We start from the raw sequence: 22602 nt of genomic DNA on the forward strand, positions 1-22602 counted from the left end.
GGAAACATACCTCTAGCCTCTAACCGCTCGGCCATCGTGGCGACTAGCAAACATACTTTAATATAAATTTCTCATATTGACCATTAAAGGTATAGACTGGGAATATAGACTAGTACCGCAATACATCTTAGCTTTGCAGGTCTAGCCTCTAACCGCTCGGCTATCGTGGCGCCTATCTGAACCATTTGTGCTTTAGTTTTAGAGTCACCAAACGGTTTTGTTCTTGTTTTTAGAAAAATCTATGGTTCACTTATAGACGCTTTAGACCTATAATTCTGGTTATCCAGATGTAACCAATTTAATCAGAATGTAAAATGACAAGGGTCTTAATACACAATAAACATAATGGAGCTAAAGGTGAAGAACCATTAAAAAAATTGAAAAATAAATTCGGTGGCGTAATGTACAAATTACATGATATTGTTAGATTTCAAATTTTCAGTTTAATTTCTAAGTTCATTTGATTAGAACGAACAGTAGAGGAACAACATCTTGTTGCCCCACATGTTGTCTGGAGCTAGCAGTCTTGTGTAAGGAACTGGGTTTTAAAGAGAGAGAGATAGACAGAGAGGGAGATCTGAAGAAGAAAACAAAAATAAGCCGCAACTGAAGAAGAAGAAGAAGAAGAAGAAGTTAGAAGAAAGAAGAATTGGTCTGCAAGAGAGCCTATTAATTTCTTTTTGTAGTTGGAAGAGAAATAAGAACAAGTCTTAAGACTTGTGTGTGTCTGTCTGTCTGTCGATCTGTGAGAAGAGTGAGAGGAGGTGCAGGCCCATCCCATGTTTGGAATAACTAGGGTGTGGCCAAGCCTTACTTCTTCAAGTAATAAGTACTATTAACTTAGAAATTCTCTTTCTTTTTTTGGGGGGGACTACTTCGCCGCCGATCGTATTTTTGTGATGTACTATAAGAGGAAGAAGAAGAAAAGAGGAACAGTGACTGCTGCAGTTGCATACTAAAACACGTATCTCTGGTTTCCGGTTTGTTTTTAAACGTCCTATTCATTTTTTTTGTTGTACTCTTTGCTAAAATAAATAATGGATTCCATCAAATAGATTTGCAGGTATAAAGTGCCATTTTAAAATAATCTATCCGTCATTCCAGCCTCTAAAATCTCGCCCCTCCCTAATTTAAGATTCTTAAATATAACAAGAATTCATTAAATGGACGTCACTGATATTTTCAAGTTTCAAGATTGTACTAAAGAGAATGCAATCTTTTAGTGCAATTCACGCAGGACGTATATAAAATAAAATTTAGTTCAATGTAAAATTGCATTATAAGTTCCGGTTGAAGGGGGAGATTTTTTTTTTTTTAATAATTGTTAGGATAAATCGATTAGATATAAGTTAAAGGTCGATTAAGAACATTTTACAATTACTATCCAATTATAATGAAGCAAAAAAAAAAGTTTTCGATTAAATCATTTTTTAAGAGTTCATTTACCATTTTTAGACAATTATTATTTTCTTTTAGTATTTTTTTTATTATTGAATTTTAGTATTATTTTTTTTAATGCTATTTTAATTTAATAAATAAACAATAATCCATTCATTAATAATACTTCAATGAACTTTAAATTATGAGCCTTAGGGTCAAGGAAACCGGCGGTATTTTTTGATCTCTAACATGGTTCTTCCATTCATAAAAATAAATCAATTGAATTATACAGTGGGTCTTAAATTTATGCTTAATTTATGTTTTGTTCTTTCTTTTTTTTTTTATGTAATTTTAAATTTTAAATACCAAAAATGTTTCAAGGAAAGAGTGAAATAAGAGATATGTAAAAATAAGGAATAGTTGGATAGCCCCAAGTTTGTAGGTCACGTTTTGAATAAAACGTAAATTAGATGGGTCTTCTTTTAAGTTAAGTAAAGTAAAGTAATGGTCTATTTTTTCAGGCAGGCTTTACTTCCAACTACCAAGTAAAGTGCCGTGGACGGAGGCAACTAGCAAGCATACTTTACTGCAAAATTTCTCATATGAACCATTAAAGGTATAGACTGGGAATATAGCCTAGTACCGCAATATATCTTAGCTTTGCGGGTCTAGCCTCTAACCGCTCGGCTATCGTGGCTCCTAGCTAACATACTTTACTGCAAAATTTCTCATATTAACCATTAAAGGTATGGACTGGGGAATATAGACTAGTACAGCAATACATCTTAGCATTGTGGGTCTAGCTGCTCTAGACTTATTCGAACCAGTAATGGATGCTACTAACAACAATTTTTGATGATTCAAAGACAGTTTAATTTGCAGGTTTTTATTCAAAATATCTCGAGAAGTAAATTTTAAGAGACACTAATTTTGCCATTTAAAAATAAAATAATCGCAGGTAAGAGATTAGCTGATTGGTTAGCGTTACTGGATGGCCACACGGAGATCCTGCTTTTTCGTATCCATCTGCTAGGCTTTTTAAATTTCTCTTCTTAGAAGTTTCTTACAGCTCAATGTCCGATAACTTCGATTCTGAAGAGCATAATGTCGAGGCATGAAAGAAGTAAAGCTAATCGCAGACTTCAGTTTGTCCACCTCTGTTCCGGAAGTTGATAAATACTGCAATCCCCTCGCACTAGAGAGAAACTTCCTCTAAAATATGTCACAACTAATTAAATAAAATTTATGAGTCCATTTTATTTTTTTTTTTTTTTTAAATGTGTACACATAAAAAGATTCAAAAACTTAACTGTACGCAGGAAGTTTTTACGAAGCACTCAGTATAACCTCGCCTTATTTTAAAAAAGTATAGTGGGCACTAGAAAGTTCTTTACAAGGAGATTAGTAATGGAAGGCAAAGCAACAAATCTAAAACAGCAGCAGACTGGCTCATTCACATATAACTAGGTAGGTGGTAAATTAGAGCATATAACAGATGAACATCATAAATATGACCGCATGTTTTGACAGGTTCAACGGATATCTTCTTGTCTTATAAACGATTATAAACTTGCAGTATTACAGACAAACTGGTTTCCATCCTAATAACTAGAGTTTTTTCGAAGTTTTTTTTTTTTTTTTTAACTTCCTCTTACCCTTGGAAAGAGAAGTATTGCGATCGAGTCAAAATTTTCGACACTAAAACCGGAATATACAAAATTTTGAGGACGCTTTAAAAAAAAAAAAAAAGGTTTCTAGCTCTCCTCTTTGTGCGTCTGTGTTACCAGGATAGCAAATCGCAAACTATACTTTAAAAAAAAGGTAAAATGCATAAATTTAAAACATAACATAAGACTGTTCAGTTACCGGTAATTTTTAGCCGTGAATAGAGTGCGCGGCAGAACTTCCTTATAATATACCGTTCTAGAAATTGCCGTAGGTGTGGCCAAGAGTCGGTTAAATCATCTTACATCGAATTCCAGTTATTTTTATTTTTATTTTTTAAAGCTATCGCCGACATTAAGTCCGATTTTGATTGCTATCGATCGATATGTCAAATAATCAATTTTATTTCTTTATCTTGTGTGGATCAGCTTCTTTATTGTTTATTAATAATAAAATTATTATTACCATCTCTTACTAAATTGAATTTTTGCAAGAAATAATTATTTTGAGATTTTTTTTTTGAACTTAAAACTCTGTCTATGCCATTTTAGGTAATTTTACCTATAAACAGCTGATTTCAATACGGATGTTCAGTTGAATAAAATGATATCCAGTCTGCCGAGTGGGTCAAAGTTAGCCTGAGCAAACGTAACGAACTAGGGATAAATTATACTGTTACGGGTGCCGGTACAAGTAGTCGTGGAAAGAAATGAGACTACCCGACGTCCTGACAAGGCAGGGCCGTTCGAAACCCCTGAAACCTTTTCTGGGATAGTCGATGGTGATGGAGGAAGTGACCTGCAGAGCCAGACTCTGGACTTAGACAGACTAATTTAGGATTAATTATTATTTGTTTAGGAAATTAATTATAACAGTATCCGGTCAAACTCCTAAAATAAATAAAATCGATTCCATTTCCGGATAACAATTTTCATTTCACAACTTATCGTCAGATTTCGTGATGGCACTAAATCAATTATCAAAGTAATTTTTTTGTTCTTGATATACGGGCTGATCTTACACAGTTACACAATCAAGTAGGCCTAATATATTTACCAATTTATAAAAATCACTTTTCTGAAACTTCTTGAAAAGTATTTTCCAATGAAAACTTTAAAAAAAAAAGGGGGAAATCGTTAGGTGATGTGAGCGGAAGGAAGGATTGTTTCTGCACACAAAATACTAGTGAACAGTTGACAGACCCAGAGACTGACAGACAAAGAGACAGAGGGAAAGCTGGGAGAGTCGAAAACAAACAGGAAGTCTGCAACTTGAACAGGAGATAAATTTGTTTAAACGACTCTGGAGAACAACCTACGCGACCATATTGTGCCAATGATATTGCAGCTGGAGTGTGCCTCCCACAGACATAAGTACAGTACTCTGTTCTACAATAGTATACCCAATTCGGTAAGGTTGATGACCTTCATCGCGGTTAGTATCAAATATTGTTTACCATATCTCTCTTCGCTGCCTTAATCTCCATTACACCTGTTACACTTTACACATCTGACAGACCAAAAACAGCTGCACATATACGCATGCATGTAATTTACCCCAATAGCTTCAAACCAACTAGAGATTCCACATCTGTTACGCATTTATGTTATTGCTAATACTCACAAGACTAGAATACGCGACACATTGAGTTATTTTTGTCACTTTCTAGTTGGAGCACTCGCTAACAGTTTGGTTATTCTATAATTGTTTAGTACAGTCAAAGCTGGAAGACTAAGGCGCCACGATAGCCGAACGGTTAGAGGCTAGACCCGCAATGCTAAGATGTATTGCGGTACTAGGCTATATTCCCAGTCTATACCTTTAATGGTTAATATGAGAAATTTATAGTAAAGTATGTTAGCTAGGCGCCAAGGTAGCCGAGCGGTTAGAGGCTACACCCGCAAAGCTAAGATGTATTGCGGTACTAGGCTATATGCCCAGTCTATACCTTTAATGGTTAATATGAGAAATTTACAAGTAAAGTATGTTTGCTATTCGGCTCCGTCCACGACACCTAATTTGGTAGTTGGATTTAAAATAAAATAGGCATTTCTTACTTGCTAGATTCAATATTATTTCATTCCATACAGAACGCCGACTCTTACATATCCAGACCAATTCGCCGAAAACACTTTTCCAAGTCAAGTATTTGCGGTGAAAGTTCAAGCTCGGAAAGCTAAAAATAGCTGTAATTTCTATTTAAGAAAGCTAAGAGAAAATAATGTTCATCTATTAGTTTTCAATTAATAGATTATTAATAGATGTTTTTTTTTTTTTTTTTGAAGAATCAAGAAAAATTAATAATTGATGTTTTTTAAATTAATTAAAAAGCAAAACATAATTAGTTTTAATTAATTAACGTTAATGGTAATAATAAAAGACTTGAAATACGCTTGGTCATGAAAGAGGCAATCTGATAGAATGAGGTGGACATTTTGACCTTAATGAGGTAGTACGTACAACTTCAACTTTTATTATTCTCTATATTATTTATGGGCATCCCTTAATTACTTTTATATTAAATATTAATATAGATTTCTATTTTCCCATCAGAGCAAATATTGATCGTGCAGATTCACCTATTTATGGGTTGCCATTAACGAAAAAAAAAAGGGTCAACGTAAAAACAGAAGCGTAGAAAGTTCAAAATTTGTGGGCTATGTCTTCAACACGGGGAACTGACGATAATTTTTTTTCATCAAGATCGTGCCACCGGAAGTGAACAGTTTTTTTGTTTTTGTTTTTTGTTTTATTTATTTATTTTTTTTACTTTCTCTGACTGTTCTAAAATAAGAAAGTAATCAAATCGTGTAGATTTTTATTTTGAGTTTCACCGGAAGTATCTAGTTTCAGATTCCTGAGCACGGATAAGTTTTTGTTTTTTGTCCGAAACAGGTCTGTACATGTTTCTTTTCAAAATATCTCAAAACGAAAAATTGCCAAAAGATTCCAAATTGGAGATTTCGCTTTAGACGTCAGTCATCAGGTGAACACAACAACAAGGTTTGGTCAATAATCAAAAGTTCCACGGGGGAGCCACCACATCCCAACACTCCAATCCGTTCATAAACAACCTATCCCAAACTACTTTTCCCTCAAATCCTTGGCGAAGCGTCGAAGGCTTCGCGATCACCTGATCGCATGATAGAAAAGGGCATCCTTCGAATTCACTTCAACAGCATCCTGTGTTAGCCGACTCTTGATGATTATCGTTGGATGGCCTTCGTTCAAATCTCTTCAGCCATTTTTATTTATGTATTGTAAGCAGTCTGATTTTCTTGTTGCCAATAGGCTGTTGTAAATTAAATAAATAGAGTTAACAAAAAAATCTCTAAAAGTTTGTCCATCTGTGCTTGTGTGTGGCCAACTCAAAGATGGACAAAAATCACAGCAATTTCAAATTTTATATCTACATTTAGTCTTGAGAAGATTCTTCTAAAGCAATAAACCCCCCCTCTTCCACACAAATATTTTCTCCACAACAATCAGAAAAAGAGGTAAACCACATTAAAAATTAACATAATTATGATTTTATGCTGTTTAAAAAAAAAGGAAAAAGCAAATCCCTTACAATAAAACAAATTTTATTATACTAAAGAACACCACAGTTAAATAATTAAAAATTAATAGTTTTTTGGTCTAATGGTCTAATAAAAAATTGTAGAAATTTTTAATGAGCTTTAGTAGTTGAAGCTTAGTTTTAAGAATCAAAACCAGCTGTAAAGTGTTTTGCAGTTCCGGTGTATAAGAAGTAGACAGTGTGTGAGAGAGAATAATGAATTATTTATTTATAATTAAAGGACAGAACTGACATTTCCGCTACATTATAAGTGCTATGGCATCAAAAGTGCCGCTTTTTGGAATGATTTAATTATTTTTTTCATTCAATTAATTACAATAATCAGATTTTGAATTCACACTATTAATTATGGTGATTATAATGTGTGAAAGAATCAGCGAATTCAGCGCGGAATCATTCTTGCTATATATGCCATTTTCTATGAGCATCTTACTGCTCACTGTCCGGTGATAATGTCTGTCTTTAATGAAAGAACAAGACGCCACGGTAGCAGAGCGGTTAGAGGCTAGACCCGCAAAGCTAAGATGTATTGCGGTGCTAGGCTATATTCTCCAGTCTATACCTTTAATAGTTAATATGAGAAATTTGGCAGTAAAGTATGTTTGCTAGGCGCCACGATAGCCGAGCGGTTAGAGGCTAGACCCGCAAAGCTAAGATGTATTGCGGTACTAGGCTATATTCCCAGTCTATACCTTTAATGGTTAATATGAGAAATTTATAGTAAAGTATGTTTGCTAGTCGCCACGATAGACGAGCGGTTAGAAGCTAGACCCGCAAAGCTAAGATGTATTGCGGTACTAGGCTATATTCCCAGTCTATACCTTTAATGGTTAATGAGAAATTTGGCAGTAAAGAATGTTTGTTAGGCGCCACGATAGTCGAGTGGTTAGAGGCTAGGCCCGCAAAGCTAAGATGTATTGCGGTACTAGACTATATTCCCAGTCTATACCTTTAATGGTTAATATGAGAAATTTATAGTAAAGTATGTTTGCTAGTCGCCACGATAGACGAGCGGTTAGAGGCTAGACCCGCAAAGCTAAGATGTATTGCGGTACTAGGCTATATTCCCCGGTCTATACCTTTAATGGTTAATAAAGTAAAGTAATCGCCTATGGTTTCTGGCGGGGCTTAACGTTGTACTAACAATAACCGAGTACAGATTCTCACTTTGTTCCTTTTAAATTACTTTCTGTCCCGTTCCATTCAATCGAATACGTAGAGCTCGTTAAGACTCCAATTCACTTCTAAATTCTAACTCACTAATTTGGGATTCCAGCAAGGCTTACTCAAAATAACCTCGAGTACCCTAGATAGCGTAACTCTTAATAGCGCCTTCTTCTGGTCATATTGATGATACCAGTTTCGAAATTCAAGTTTAATACAAATAATAAAAAAAATAAAATGAATAAAAATAAAATAGAATTGTTATAAATTTCGGTAGAATAAAAGAGGAAAATTAATTAATATTGTGATCTGATAGAGGAGCTACTTGGCAGTTACTGGGAGGTGCTTGAGAAATTCCTGGAATCAAGTTCCCTCCTTTCTCTCTCTCTTTTTAATTAAAATTTGTTCCAATTAAATGACCTGGCTTTAAATATTTGATTTATGTAGACAATAATTACCGCCGGAGCAGTAACATTCCTCATTGTAAATATCAAAACACTTTAAATGCAATACTTGAGAATAGAGCATGCGAAGCAGTGGTGATTATGGTTGAAGAAAAAAATAAATAAAATAGTTCGTGTGATTTAGGAGCAGACTAAAGATGGAAGATGATAGATGTTTGAAAGGAGAGCGCGCGAGAAGAAGTGATAGAAAGGATAATTGAACGATTGGTGTACACAAGACAGACGGTCAGATGGTTAGCTGAAAGACATCAAGAACATACTACCACAAGAGGACGACAGTTTGGATTACTTTCAAAAGGTTAAATTCTTCCAAGTTTATAAGACGGCTTTACTAGTTAGACGTAGAGGCAGAGAGCAATGGTTGGTGGAAGAACTTGAAGACCCCGGCCGTGTTTGTTCTTATTGGTTGGCTTAGCACCACAAGAAACAAATGTACACGGATAATGACGGAGCTGGAAAGCAATATGCGCTTGTCCATTCAGACGGGATCTACTCAACCCGTTCTGACTGTTCATCAACTTCTTCGTCATTTTCTTCGGTTTAAAGGTCATTCCTTAATCATAATTCTCCCCAAGAAATTCTTTTAGATTATCTAGCGAAGATAAATTCTCTTTGGATAGTTATTTTATTATTTATTTATTTTTATAAAATAAAGTGGCACTTATTAATTTAAAATTTTAAAAAAATATGGAAACCACATATGATAATGCATAGAATTGGCTAGTGCATAAAATACATTTTTAGCTTAAAATGACGTTTACTTTAATATGCATATTTGTTGAAGAGAGGAGAAATGGTTATATGCTAATTCGGATTAAAAATGCAACTGAAAAATATGAGTTCAACTTTTTAACATGCGAACATTAAATTATCCTAGAAAACTGCTTCCAGGAAGGATCTTTAAAGGTTAGACTAGTAGCCTGGGAATATGAAGTTGCACACGTTCAGGTAACTTAGAAGGCAAGCTTCACATTTCATGCTCTTTAATCTTAATATTAAGGTGAGTAAAGTAAAGCTGTTGCAGCAGAGGTAGAAATGTGAATGCAACAAGTTCTTCAGCAAAGTTGTTGTGATAAGATCAAATTATGGGGGGGGGGGACTAAGAATTTAATAGTTGTAATTACATTAAAAGTGTGGCTAAGACAGGATGTCAATGAGTGCAGGATAGGCAATTTTAATGGAGCAGCTCCAGATTACATCGTGGTGGGAAGAATTCCGGAGGAGATCCAAGAGAATTATCTTAATAATTCCAAGAGTAAGATAGATAATGTGCATTTCAAGAGATGGCACTAGCTCCTGCTGGCTCTCAAGAGCAAACTGAAGGACTGAAGAAGTCATCTGCACTGCAACTGGGCAACTTCCCCCCTATCGGATTGTTCTTCGAAACCAGTTAAACTTAGAGCTTAAACTTAGAATTCTATTGGTTTATCTGAAGAGCGATTTTACCGGGTCGATTTTGAAGTTTCATAATTGTTTTCGTTTTTGATCGTTACCATACTGCCAGGAACGCGCGTTTCCGGCGAGAACAATATCGACACTGGCACGTTCGCGTTGTAAACAGTTTAAGATTATTTTTAAAATAAAGTAACTCAATGAAAATTAAAGTAGTAACTAAGATAAATAAGAGATGGATTAAGGAGGACGTATCCCCTCCTAGAGTTACGTAAGTCCAGTGAACTTAGTGAAAAACAAAACACGAACTTATGACTTAAAAACACAAAAATGTGGGAGCGTACTTAATTTATAAATAAAAAACATTATGAACAAAACATGACTAAATTCTAAACAGGAAATAAGTAAAAAAAAAGTCCCTTCTATATATGTGTCCTTGCGGTTGCTACCAGTACCTCATCAAAGGAGATTCCTCAGATAGTTATCTCTTTAAGACAGTACACACCAGTTTGATATTAACAACTGAAGATACGTGCCAAGAATCTCAACAATATTATCAAGCCAAGTTACAGTTCTTAAAAAAATTTTTTACTTTATTTCATTTTTTCTTTGTTTCGTAGGACTTGGCCAAGATTTGCGTATTTTTATTTCCGTTATCAATTCGCAGTTCAAAGTGTATGTGTACGTAATTTTATGAGACGTACGATTCAAAAGCTGGTCTCTTTCAAGTGCATCGTCAGCATAGTTCTGGCAAAGGTTAAAGTCATCAAGTCTTTAAATTTATGTTTATGCAGACATGGTGCTTAGCATGGTGACTTTAACTTTCATATTTATTTATGACAATATGTTGCCCATCATTTTTCTTGGATGTCTTAATATAATAAAAAAAAATTGTACTATCTCTTTTTTTGCTAGTAAAAGTGGAAGTATTGCGATCGTTTAATTTGTTCAGTTTATTTTACTTTTTAACGGAAATTAGAGGCACTTTAAAGTGAAAAGAAAATTCTATCGACTGAGCAACTGTTCTCAGATTGTTGCAATTAAGATTTTCACGGTAGCCGAACGTATTGTTCTTCGAAACCAGTTAAACTTAGAGCTTAAACTTGGAATTCTATTGGTTTATCCGAAGAGCGATTTTACCGGGTCGATTTTGAAGTTTCATAATTGTTTTCGTTTTTGATCGTTACCATACTGCCAGGAACGCGCGTTTCCGGCGAGAACAATATCGACACTGGCACGTCCGCGTTGTAAACAGTATAAATATATATTTATTATAGTCCATCCTTTCTCGAACCTTATTTACAAACACACGAAAAAAAAAAACTGAAACCTGAATATATATATCCCTTTTTAATATCATACAGGACGCAGGACCATAATATTAGTACTTTCAAGGGATAAACTAGTTTAAGAAAAACTTCTCGCAAGTATTAGTGTTCAAAATTAATATTTTTCTGGAATCGTTTCAATCAATTAGGCAATATCTAAACTTAGAGACTAGACCCGCAATGCTAAGATGTATTGCGGTACTAGGCTATATTCCCCGGTCTATACCTTTAATGGTTAATATGAAAAATTTATAGTAAAGTATGTTTTCTAGGCGCCACGGTAGCCGAACAGTTAGAGCTAGACCCGCAAAGCTAAGATGTATTGCGGTACTAGGCTATATTCCCAGTCTATACCTTTAATGGTTAATATGAGAAATTTATAGTAAAGTATGTTTGCTAGTCGCCACGGTAGCCGAACAGTTAGAGGCTAGACCCGCAAAGCTAAGATGTATTGCGGTACTAGGCTATATTCCCAGTCTATACTTTTAATGGTTAATATGAGAAATTTATAGTAAAGTATGTTTGCTAGTCGGCTCCGTCCACGGCATTTAACTTGGTAGCTGGACGAACAAATATTCATAAACATTACCTAATATACCGTTTTTTCAAGCATAGGTTTTCAGAAACGTATTTATATTCTTACTACAAACATAATCCAAATTATGAAACCGCGCGTCAAACCGAAATGGCATCTATAACCTCATAATGCCTCAAAATTGTTCTTGAAAAAATTATTCAGTTAAAAGTTGCAGTTATAAAATCAACGGCATTACTTTAAAAGTTATTTTCTGTTAAATATGACAGCAAGTCTGTTCTGTCATATTTTTAAAAGAAATGGAAAAATAAAACTTTATGGCCATATAAAGGTGAGTAGAATCTCTTTCAATAGCAAACTTATAATTCATTAAGCCCACGAATCAGCGACTAAGCTCCCATATAAATTTCAGCTCTGACAGTCCTCTGTGGCAGTTTATTTATCACTTGTAGATAATAATCTAAGCCTCAAAGATAAGCACGTCTTTAAAATAATAACCATCAAATTTCAAAATTTATGAATATCATTTTCAGATAGTTCTATTTTATTTTTATCTTTCTTCTTCTTCTTTTTTAAAAGAAATCCTAGAAGAAGTTTGACGTGTTCTTGTAGTTCGTGACATGTCGGCAGCATCAGACGGTAATTCTTGTGAAGTGACATCATAACAACACTCACACCTAGGTGATGGAGTTCACACCACCACACAGGGGCCACGAACTGTCAATAAAGAGAGACAGAAATAATCATAAACTTCTTGTAGCCTAACTGTATAGTAGGTTCAACAGCGGCGGTTATACCGTTCCCGACAAACAATGATGCCAACCTTAAATACGTACATACTAAATATATATTTATTATAGTCCATCCTTTCTCGAACCTTATTTACAAACACACGAAAAAAAAACAAACCTGAAACCTGAATATATATATCCCTTTTTAATATCATACAGGACGCAGGACCATAATATTAGTACTTTCAAGGGATAAACTAGTTTAAGAAAAACTTCTCGCAAGTATTAGTGTTCAAAATTAATATTTTTCTGGAATCGTTTCAATCAATCAGGCAATATCTAAACTTAGATGTGAAAGCTCCATGCTGAAGGTCAAGCTAGATAATAGAATATTGGATTATCTGGAGGATTAGAAAGTACAAAAATTAACAAACAAATTACAGAAGTATATGTAAATTTTTTTTCAAAGAACATATTTATATTGATCTTTATTGCACTTAAGATATTTCTGTAACTGGCAATGGAAGGTAACCTTGTTGTTGATTAGTTTCCTATAATTATACTAGAATTAAGTAAGGTTATAATAGTTTTCTATGTTCTATTTACATTCGTAGAAATACTTCAGAACATATAATTCACAACAAAATTAACTTTTTGTCGCATAATACTTAAAATCGTTTGTTAACTTATTCAAAATAAAATTATACTTATTTATTTTTAATTTAAGGCGCGACAATATCAGAAGTCATTGGCGCCAGGCTCTGTTTCACACACGACCCGCTGGACAGTGTTCTTTCATAAACCTTTTTGTAATTTTACGACCAACTAGCCAATTAGGTGCCGTGGACGGAGGTGACTAGCAAACATACTTTACTATTAAATTTCTCATATTAACCATTAAAGGTATAGAATGGGAATATAGCCTAGTACCGCAACACATCTTAGCTTTGCGGGTCTAGCCTCTAACCGCTCGGCTATCGTGGCGCCTAGCAAACATACTTTACTGTAAATTTCTCATATTAACCATTAAAGGTATAGACTGGGAATATAGCCTAGTACCGCAACACATCTTAGCTTTGCGGGTCTAGCCTCTAACCGCTCGGCTATCGTGGCGCCTTGTTCTATCGTCGGGCAGCGAGCTTTGAGAAGCTCATAGAAAAAGTTTATTATCATTTAAAGTATATTTTCAAATGAATTGGGTCAGCAAATTAATATATCTTAAAATTAGGTGAGCAAAGTAATGCCGATAATCGAAAGAAAATAGGGAGTCAAAAGTGCTGCATTACAGAATAGATTGGTTTCCCTCTCGGTTATTTAGTTTCAAATGTTCTCGAAAATAAAACTTGGGATTTTTAATGTACTAAAGAGAAAAACGGCACTCGTTCAAGACGGAGAAATAAACGAACAAAACAAAAATATCAGAAATGAAAAGCCAATAAAAAACGGGGGAAAAAAATTGAATTAGTTCTGAATTACTTAATACGATTGGCTGTCTGTTTGTCTGTACGATCAAGGCGGAGGAAGTGTCACGTTTGTATCTTTACAAGAGACGTGAGGATGTGACTTCACTGGATATTAAGATCGTGACTGATTGACTGATAGAGGAATTGATTGGCGCACATCGATGTTTCTGGTTGAAGGCAATAACCAATTGGTTAATAAATTAAAATTCCCTTATTAATGTGTGGAGGGACAAAAAATAATTGAGACCCTAAAAATCTTGTTTTGAAGCCCTTTTCCCATGTTTTATTTACCCTTTCCCTTTTGGTTTAAAAAAATAAAAATTAAATATATTTAAAAACTGTTGATGAAAGTGAATTGTTGGACACGACTACGATTAATCGATTTATCTATCATTCAGGTCAAATTAAATCTTTAAAAACAGGAAATTGTTTTTCCAAAGTATTACTTGTCCAACAGGAAGTTGAATAAGTCTTGATCGTCAAAAATTGCATGGTAAACAGCAAAACGCTGAAAAACGCTTAACTTTGACAATTTTTCCCCCTCTTTTCCTATTTATTTTTAATAAAGAATAAATCCTCGTTTATAAGGGCAATTTAAAATAATAATAATAATAATAATTATAAAAATAACGGGTTGTAATATGTTTCAACTAAGAATCAGACAAAATCTGGATTTTTCTGAAAACCATTAATTGTAATATGATTATCTGTTAGACATAAAACGGATGTTCACGTCTTTTTAAGGTGACACATCTATAAGGTAAAAGAAATGCGTCGTTGATGAAGGACAATTTCGAACGAAAGAAATTGGTGATACTCTTGGCTTCTATGAATGTCTGATCAAGTAATAATCCGAAGATGTGCAGAAATTGAAAACAAAGAGATTGGAAGAGGGATTAGAGAGAGAAAGAAAACTGGACATTGCACTATTAGCAAGGTGGGATTATTGAATAGTACAGGGAGGTAGCACTCAACTAGGTACGAGAAGAGCACGTCAGTTTAAACATTATCAAGGTAATGAAAAGCAAAAAATAGATGTAAAAAAAATGACTGACCTGAAGCGGTGAATGCGCAGGTCTTCTGGGCGGACCGACCGGCGGTCTGACGGAGCCTGCCCAAGGACTGGGCGTGATGATGCCCAACTGGGGACGGATTGGCACTAGACACGGTATTGGACGTTTCTCTTCGCATTGTTTCCAATGAGTGTGCAGTCCTTTGTCTTGTAACACGGAAACTTTCAACGTTTCGGCCGCTTTTAAAAATGTTTCCAGTCTTTCTTCTGGTACGGCCGTACCACCGGTGTAGATAAAGTCTAACAGTAGACGCATATCTTCGTATTCTATGTCGTCCAGGATGATGGTCGTATGTTCGGATGAGGGATGTGCTAGAAGTAAGTCCTGCAACAGAAGAAGAAAAAGAAACTTTACTTTGAAAAACTTACCTCTTTGAAAGTAGATTTCAATTTTAATTAGAAAAAAAGATTTGGAAAAGATAGAAGTACAAAGTATATTTCTGAGATTAAACGACATGAATCATGCAGCGAGAACAACTTCACCGCCATCGCCGTAATGTTTTATTAATTGTTTTATTATATTAATAATAATAAAAAAAGAAGCTGTACAGAAAACAAAATGAACCAGTCGAGTAGCACTATATCACTTTAGTTATTCTAGATGAATAAATACTTACATAGCAGATCACGAGTCTAGAATGTAATGCACTTTTCTACACAGAATACATTGTGCTCACATTATGCATTGGAAGACTTAGTGTAAAGGAACTGTCAAGCCAAGTACAGTCTGTGGCTTAAGCCGTTGGGGGCATGTACAGGACACCGTTTCGCAGCCGTCATTGGTGACAACGATGGTCACGATTTGCTCTCCATACATACATATACACGTACAGACATGTTGTTTGGCAGCGGACAAGAATTATGGAAGTAATGTATCCAGCTAATGGATTTCTACTTATTTATAAAAAAAACAACCTTCAGGTAGTAACGTTGCTAAGTGTACTAAGCGTGTTTCTGCCTAGTGTCAAAGTTTTCTATTTGGACTTTTCATGTCACTAAGTTTTCAAGTTACTGAGTGGTCAAAAGACTAACACACGTCAAACGATCCAAGTTGACTCTAATGTACAGAAAGGAACTCAAATACTACTCAAAACTCAATAAACTCAAATGTTCTATTTTTTTTATATTTTGTTTTGTTTTTAGGAATATTAATTATCATCAGAACTTTTGGCAAAGTGGTTGGTTGATGTTAGAAAGTGACTAGAGCAATAATTCGAAGATGAAAACAAAGAGATTGGAAGATGGATTAGAGAGAAACAAAAATGAGCATTGCACTATTTAGCAAGGTGAGGAATAGTTATGGAATAGTTTAGAGAAGTAGCACTCAACTAAGTACGAGAAGGGCCCTACACAGCCCTACTATCTGGACACAGGGACTAGAACTTACGTTATAGTTAACCGCTCCAACTCTAAACGTATCCAATCCCTTCACTCGGAAATCCTATGCACTATCTAAACGCAACCTTTCTACGCCGCCTATCAAATTATTCACACAGACCAAAAAAAAGGAGCCCTTTTGTTCTTGAACTAGCCCAAATCCCCAGTGTTGTCCATAGGAATGTTTCCCATGGGATGGGATGGGATGGGACAGCACACATTTGTATTTCCCATGGTAGTCGATAGAATGATACTGAATTGTCATACTTAGATTATACTTTTGAGTGTTAAAGTTAATAAATTTTGTCGTTTTGCATGTCTATTTGAACATGTAGTCCTCTTTAGTAGACACTAAACGTAAACTTTCATAAATTTAATAATTTTATTTGAACTGTATTCCATATTAATATTATAATGGGAATCCCATGGGATGGGATGGGACAGGCATAAATTGCCATGGGATGGGATGGGACAGGCATAAATTGCCATGGGATGGGATGGGACAGAAAAATATGTCCCATGGACAAGCCTGCAAATCCCGTTACCTCAATTTTCATTCCAAACATTTCCTAACACCCGCTCATACACAATCTGTTTCCGAACTGCTATCCTTTATGCGAATCCTTTCCGAAATGGCTGTGTCGATCGCTGATCGCTTGATAGAAAAGGGCACACTTCATCGTATCCTGAGTTAGCCGAACCATCGTTCATCGGTCATCGTTGGTTGGCCCTTATTCAATTCTTTCAATTTATTTTATTTACGTCTTATATGACATCATATTTACTTGTTGCCAATACGGAAGTTGTCATTTAAATGTAGAAAGAGAGAGAGAAAAAAAGATTTTTTACCGGAAATATCTGTTTTAAGACCCTCTGACGGAAACTGTTACTTCTCTCTCGCAAGACGTGAACGCAACGAGTACACTCTTCCACAAATACAAAAAAACCCTACCTGTTAAGTGCTCTGACCGCTATATTCCCATTTTGGTACCCAAACGAATGTAGTCTTTGAGGAAGGAGTATCCCACAGGCATACCCATGAGGGGAAGTCGATCAATTATTTTAAAAAAAATGGTTTCGATCTCGGGGGAGGGGCCACTTAACGAAATATCCGGTCAAAACGTTTACTTAGAGAAAGAGAAACCAGATAAAAGAAAGAAAAAAAAAATTAGAAAGGTTCGTCCAACATTGAGAGAGCTGTATCAAATGTCATCTCATTTTTTTTACAGGAAACGGAAATTGAAAAATCACGTTTAAAATTCGACCACATTTAAAAAAAAAAAAATTGAAACAAAATTTTTTTGAAGGAAATATATCCAATCGATTTACGTCGTATAAAAGATGACAAATAGATTTATGGTACCATTAATGTATGACCGGAGTTAAGTTTAACAGTATTAGGTTTCCTACAAGAAAGACATGGTTACAAGATAAAGCGAAATGGTGAATAATACCACGGTGAGCAACTGGATTGAGTTAAAGTGTAAAACGAAGCGGCGAGACAAATTGCTAAAAGTGTCTGTTTATCATGGAAAAGATGACACATCATTTCTCTTCTAGCCAAGATGTTTGAGAGGAGCTGCTTGTCAACAACAGCCAGTCAACTGGGAAATGGTCGTCGGCCAATACAGCTGAACTGTCAACTGTCAACACTCTGAACATACAATTACCTCTTCTCTATGTGCCATCTCTTCACAGCCAGGGCTTAAAACTATTTTGCAACCTTATTTTTTCCTCTTTCTAATCTTTAATCTTCTACCACTGAATTCTTGTCCCGACTGGTTTACTGTAATTTTCATATCATAGGTGTTTTGATTGCTACAAAACAAACTAATAGAAAATGCAAAAAAAAAAAAAACATGATCACTTATTTAAGAAAGAAGATAGCATCAAAAAGTAAGAGTGGAGAAGATTGCAATTAATTTGTAGATTGGAGTAGAAAAATTAAAAGTACGAATTGATCTGCACTGATTAGTCAACGACACTTGAACTTTACATTCCATAAAAATACCAACTAAAATTAAAATTTAAGTACAAATAAGAATGGATATACGAATTTGAACAACGAAGGGGATTTGGCGGTGATTTGGGATGTGGGAGACTGGAAATAAAAACTGTAGAAAGGTGACTAAGGAACAAAATTCTATCCTCTGCCTCCACATTGTTCCACTCGGACATCCGCTATAGTGTCGACTAGCAAACACACTTTACTGCAAAAATTCTCATATTAACCATTAAAGGTATAGACTGGGAATATAGCCTAGAACCGCAATACATCTTAGCTTTGCGGGTCTAGCCTCTAACCGCTCGGCTATAGTGTCGACTAGCAAACACACTTTACTGCAAAAATTCTCATATTAACCAATAAAGGTATAGACTGGGAATATAGCCTAGCACCGCAATACATCTTAGCTTTGCGGGTCTAGCCTCTAACCGCTCGGCTATTGTGGCGACTAGCAAACATACTTTACTGCAAATTTCTCATATTAACCATTAAAGGTATAGACTGGGAATATAGCCTAGCACCGCAATACATCTTAGCTTTGCGGGTCTAGCCTCTAACCGCTCGGCTACCGTGGCGCCTAGCTGGGGAGTACCAGGCTACATTCCCAGTCTGCACCTTTACTGCTCCGCTCTCTTCCCGAGTATTATTATTTAGATAAAATAACTTTCCAGTTAATTCAAAACATTTAATCAATCCCTTTTTCGTCGCCAAGAATTAAAGGACTAAGAATATTTTCTATTCTGGAACACACAAAGCCGGATTATACATTTTTAAAAAAGATGAGTAAGAGAAATTAAATAGAAAAAAAGACACCTGGAGATTTTATGAAATATATTTTTAATATAAGGTAGGGCTGAAGTTATGAGGCCAACCACACAGGGTGTCGCTCTCTCCAATCCAATCGTGACTGTCATTAACTCAACAAGCAAATATAACGGCTATTAAAAAGATGAGGTGAAATAAAAGGCGCTTAACACACCTCCTGATCAGCTAATTTCTTTTCAACATTTTCGCCATTTTACAAGTGGAGTTCTTAACACCTTTGTGTGAGATTTAGAAGGTTGTGGGAGAAAATGATGATGCGAGCTATCAGCTGTTAAAGTATCTAATCACGATTTAATTTTTTTTTATACTTATTTTTGACTTTTATACTTTTAAGAATTCAGAAAAATAATTTTAAGATTTTTCAATTAAAAAATGACCAGTTCCCGAAAAAATGTGACAAATTAGTGAAAGGATTTTGCGATAAACAAGGGAAATCTACATGACTTTAATATTGTTCTCAAATCCAAGGCGCCACGCTTGCCTAGCGGTTCGAGGCTAGACCCGCAAAGCTAAGATATATTGCGATACTAGGCTATATTCCTGGTATAGACCTTTAAAGGTATAGACCTTTAATGGTTAATATGAGAAATTTATAGTAAAGTATGTTTGCTAGTCGCCTCCGTCCACGACACCTAATTTGGTAGTTGGAAGTAAAGCCCGCCTGTAAAAATAGGCGATTACTTTACTTTTTTAAAATTTCAAATCAGCTTTGATTTGATTGAGAAATATTTACGTTAAACTATTGTTTAGAGAAAGTTCTCTGTGAGTTCAGAACAAATTTTTTGTACTTTTTATATTTTCCATATCAGCAAGCACTCAGTCACGAACAGTCCCGCGATTAGTCGATATGCTGTAAATATTTCATGGCGAATATTTTAGAACGCATGAAGTGTGAATTTATTGCAGTGTCTATTAAAATATTATCATTAAAAAAAATATAGGTATACACACACACACACACACACACACACACAGTTAATCATATTTGTAAGTTGAATGAAGATAATATGGTATGTTATGGTAAATATCCGTCAGTGTGCACATGCGTATATTTCATTATGGATACATACAGTAGAATTATGAGCATGACTGTAGATTGTGTATAAAATTATGTTTTATGTTCTATGAGATTCTTTTATGTTTTATGCCTTTCAGAAAATATTCTTCAGAAGGCGTTGAAAAGAAGATGACGAAGTGAAAAGAAACTGTTTTATTCTTTTCAGCATTCAGCAATAAATTAGACGGTTTCTGCGGACTTGAGAAAAGGATCTCTGTGAATCTTAGCACAAACTAGCCGAGGTAGGTTAGATATAGTAGGTTAATTAAGTGAAAAAAAGGAGATGTGAAGCTTTTAAATAAAAATGTATTGTAGCCTAAACATATAATCAGGATTGACAGCATTCAGTACTGCGACACAGACAATCAACTGAGGTTCCCAGTAACCAGTAATGCTTCTGTAATCCTGTCTGTTGGATTTGGCTCACCGTCTGTTGAAAGGATTCTTAAACCTAGAAGGCATGAGCTCTTCTTCTTAGTAAAAGTAAAAGTAAAGTAAATTTTTTTCAGGCGGGCTTTACATTCAGCTACCAATTAGGTGTCGTGGACGGAGGCGACTAGCAAACATACTTTACTATAAATTTCTCATATTAACCATTAAACGTATAGACTAGGAGTATAGCCTAGTACCGCAATACAACTTAGCTTTGCGGGTCTAGCCTATTACCGCTTGGCTACCGTGGCGACTAGCAAACATACTCTACTATGAATTTCTCATATTAACCATTAAAGGTATAGACCGGGGAATATAGCCTAGTACCGCAATACATCTTAGCTTTGCGGGTCTAGCCTCTAACCGTGGCGCCTACCTTCTTCTTAGTAATTCCAAACTTTAACCATACAAGCACTAATCTCTTACCACAATACGTCATTATCCCGGTTCTTCTACTTTCTGACAAAACCCAAGATCTCAGTTGTGTTCTAGTACTGGGATATTGTAAATTTTATTGATATTACGCTGTCTTGTCACCTAGATAATTGTATTAAGCGTCAAATTTGGAGCTAAATTTCGAAATTTGAGAAAAAAAGTCGGCTGCCCGAAAGTGGTAGTACTGTATAGATTTTTCAGTATTTTTTTGGAAATTCTCGAGAACGGTGAATTTTTTGTTGATGTTATTTTCTGGTCCTCTTCCACCTGATGATGTTTCATGGTTAGTTTTAATAAGCAATTCTGCATTAATAGAAATTTAATGGTTGCAGTTGTAGAAAGTAGAGTGAGTGCTTAACGCCAGATCATTCCTTCGCTTCCCCTCTCCCCTCCAGCAGCCCATAAAAAAACTAATGTTTTGAAGTTAATGCTCCATAAATCAAATAGTGCCCTTAACCAGAGGAAGAAGAATCATAAAAAGAAAAAAACTTTTAGAATGTCCATCGCCGGAAGGCGTCATCAACTAAAGTCCGCGATCAGCTGCAATAAGCTAAGTGGAGGGAAGGGATTTCTTTGCTCTATGTTCCCGCCCAAGATTTAACCTTTCACCATTTAACCACATTAAAAGGGAAATTGATTGTTTTAAAGTACAAAAATAAAAAGGAGGAGAAAAATGATAGGCTTAGCTTAAAGGGCCGAATTTTAAGGAATCCTTTAACTTAAGAAAATGTAAAGTCTTTTCAGGATAAGAAATGAAACCACACATTACACTGATTTTCCTTCTTTTTTTTAACCCATAAATTATATGTCCTGTTTACCAGCGAGACATTTTCTTTTTATGAAGGTTAATCGATAGTTTAAAGATAATAACTAATGATTATCGGACTAGTATAATTTGTTTCTAAAAGAAAAAAAACGTTTTAACGGTATCTCCAACCGCTGCAGGGAAGGCCCTTTGTTGTTGTCAAGTATAAACGAGCCTTTTAAAGCAACCGTAGGTTTTGTTTTCTTTTTAAACTAAAAGGTGGTCCCCCCCCCCCGCTTTAACTGTTGAACATCTTAAAGAGAAATGTGGTTGGGTGTTTTTTTTATGATTCTTTAAAAGTGTTTAGAAAGAGGAAAGATTAATCGCTGGACACTTCTTTAATGTTTTTTAGTGCTGTACTTGGACATTTTTATGGGCATCTTTTATTAAACATGTTGAAACAAGAAAAAGAAGTTAGAAAAAAAAAAAACAAATGAAAAAGTCTCCTGAAAAACAAAACAAAAATCTCTCGAATTTCTCGTGTCGCTTTTCTCTTTCAGATAATGATGTAGTTTATGAAATGATGACGTAGTAAATATGTGTACTGTACGTAATATTGATAAGGTAATAATCTCAACAAGTATCTCGATGTTCTCCATTCATATTTGTTTTATAACTTTTTAACATTAATAACATAAAATTAGTATCCTGTAAAGGGTTTAAGTTAATATATAGGGTAATAACATGCGATGTGTTTAGTAATATATAGTAATAGGCATTCTATGTTAAGTATGGGTTTATGTAAAACTTATGGTTCATGTTTTATCTGCGTATATAATTCCAATATTTAGCAAGATGTTCTTTATTAGTTCTGTTTGTTTTATATTTGTATATACTTATACATAAAACATGTTCATGTTCGCCATAATTTAGAAGTGTTTTTAAAGGAATT

At 34.9% G+C, this 22602-nt stretch overlaps 1 protein-coding gene across 6 annotated transcripts in view; it reads right to left on the bottom strand.

The window, feature by feature from the left end:
* The window catches only part of LOC141452976 (uncharacterized), a 219027-nt gene that overhangs the window by 37508 nt on the left and 158917 nt on the right, over window positions 1-22602 (bottom strand). For all 6 annotated transcript variants that reach the window (XM_074125638.1, XM_074125621.1, XM_074125629.1 and 3 more), the window contains one exon: window positions 14758-15099. In XM_074125638.1, the coding sequence (XP_073981739.1) occupies window positions 14758-15099 (342 nt within the window). The remainder of the gene's footprint in view (window positions 1-14757; window positions 15100-22602) is intronic.

Source organism: Rhodnius prolixus, unplaced genomic scaffold, assembly GCF_049639745.1.
Source record: "Rhodnius prolixus isolate KJV_2025 unplaced genomic scaffold, Rpr scaffold_1, whole genome shotgun sequence".
NCBI lineage: Eukaryota > Metazoa > Arthropoda > Insecta > Hemiptera > Reduviidae > Rhodnius > Rhodnius prolixus.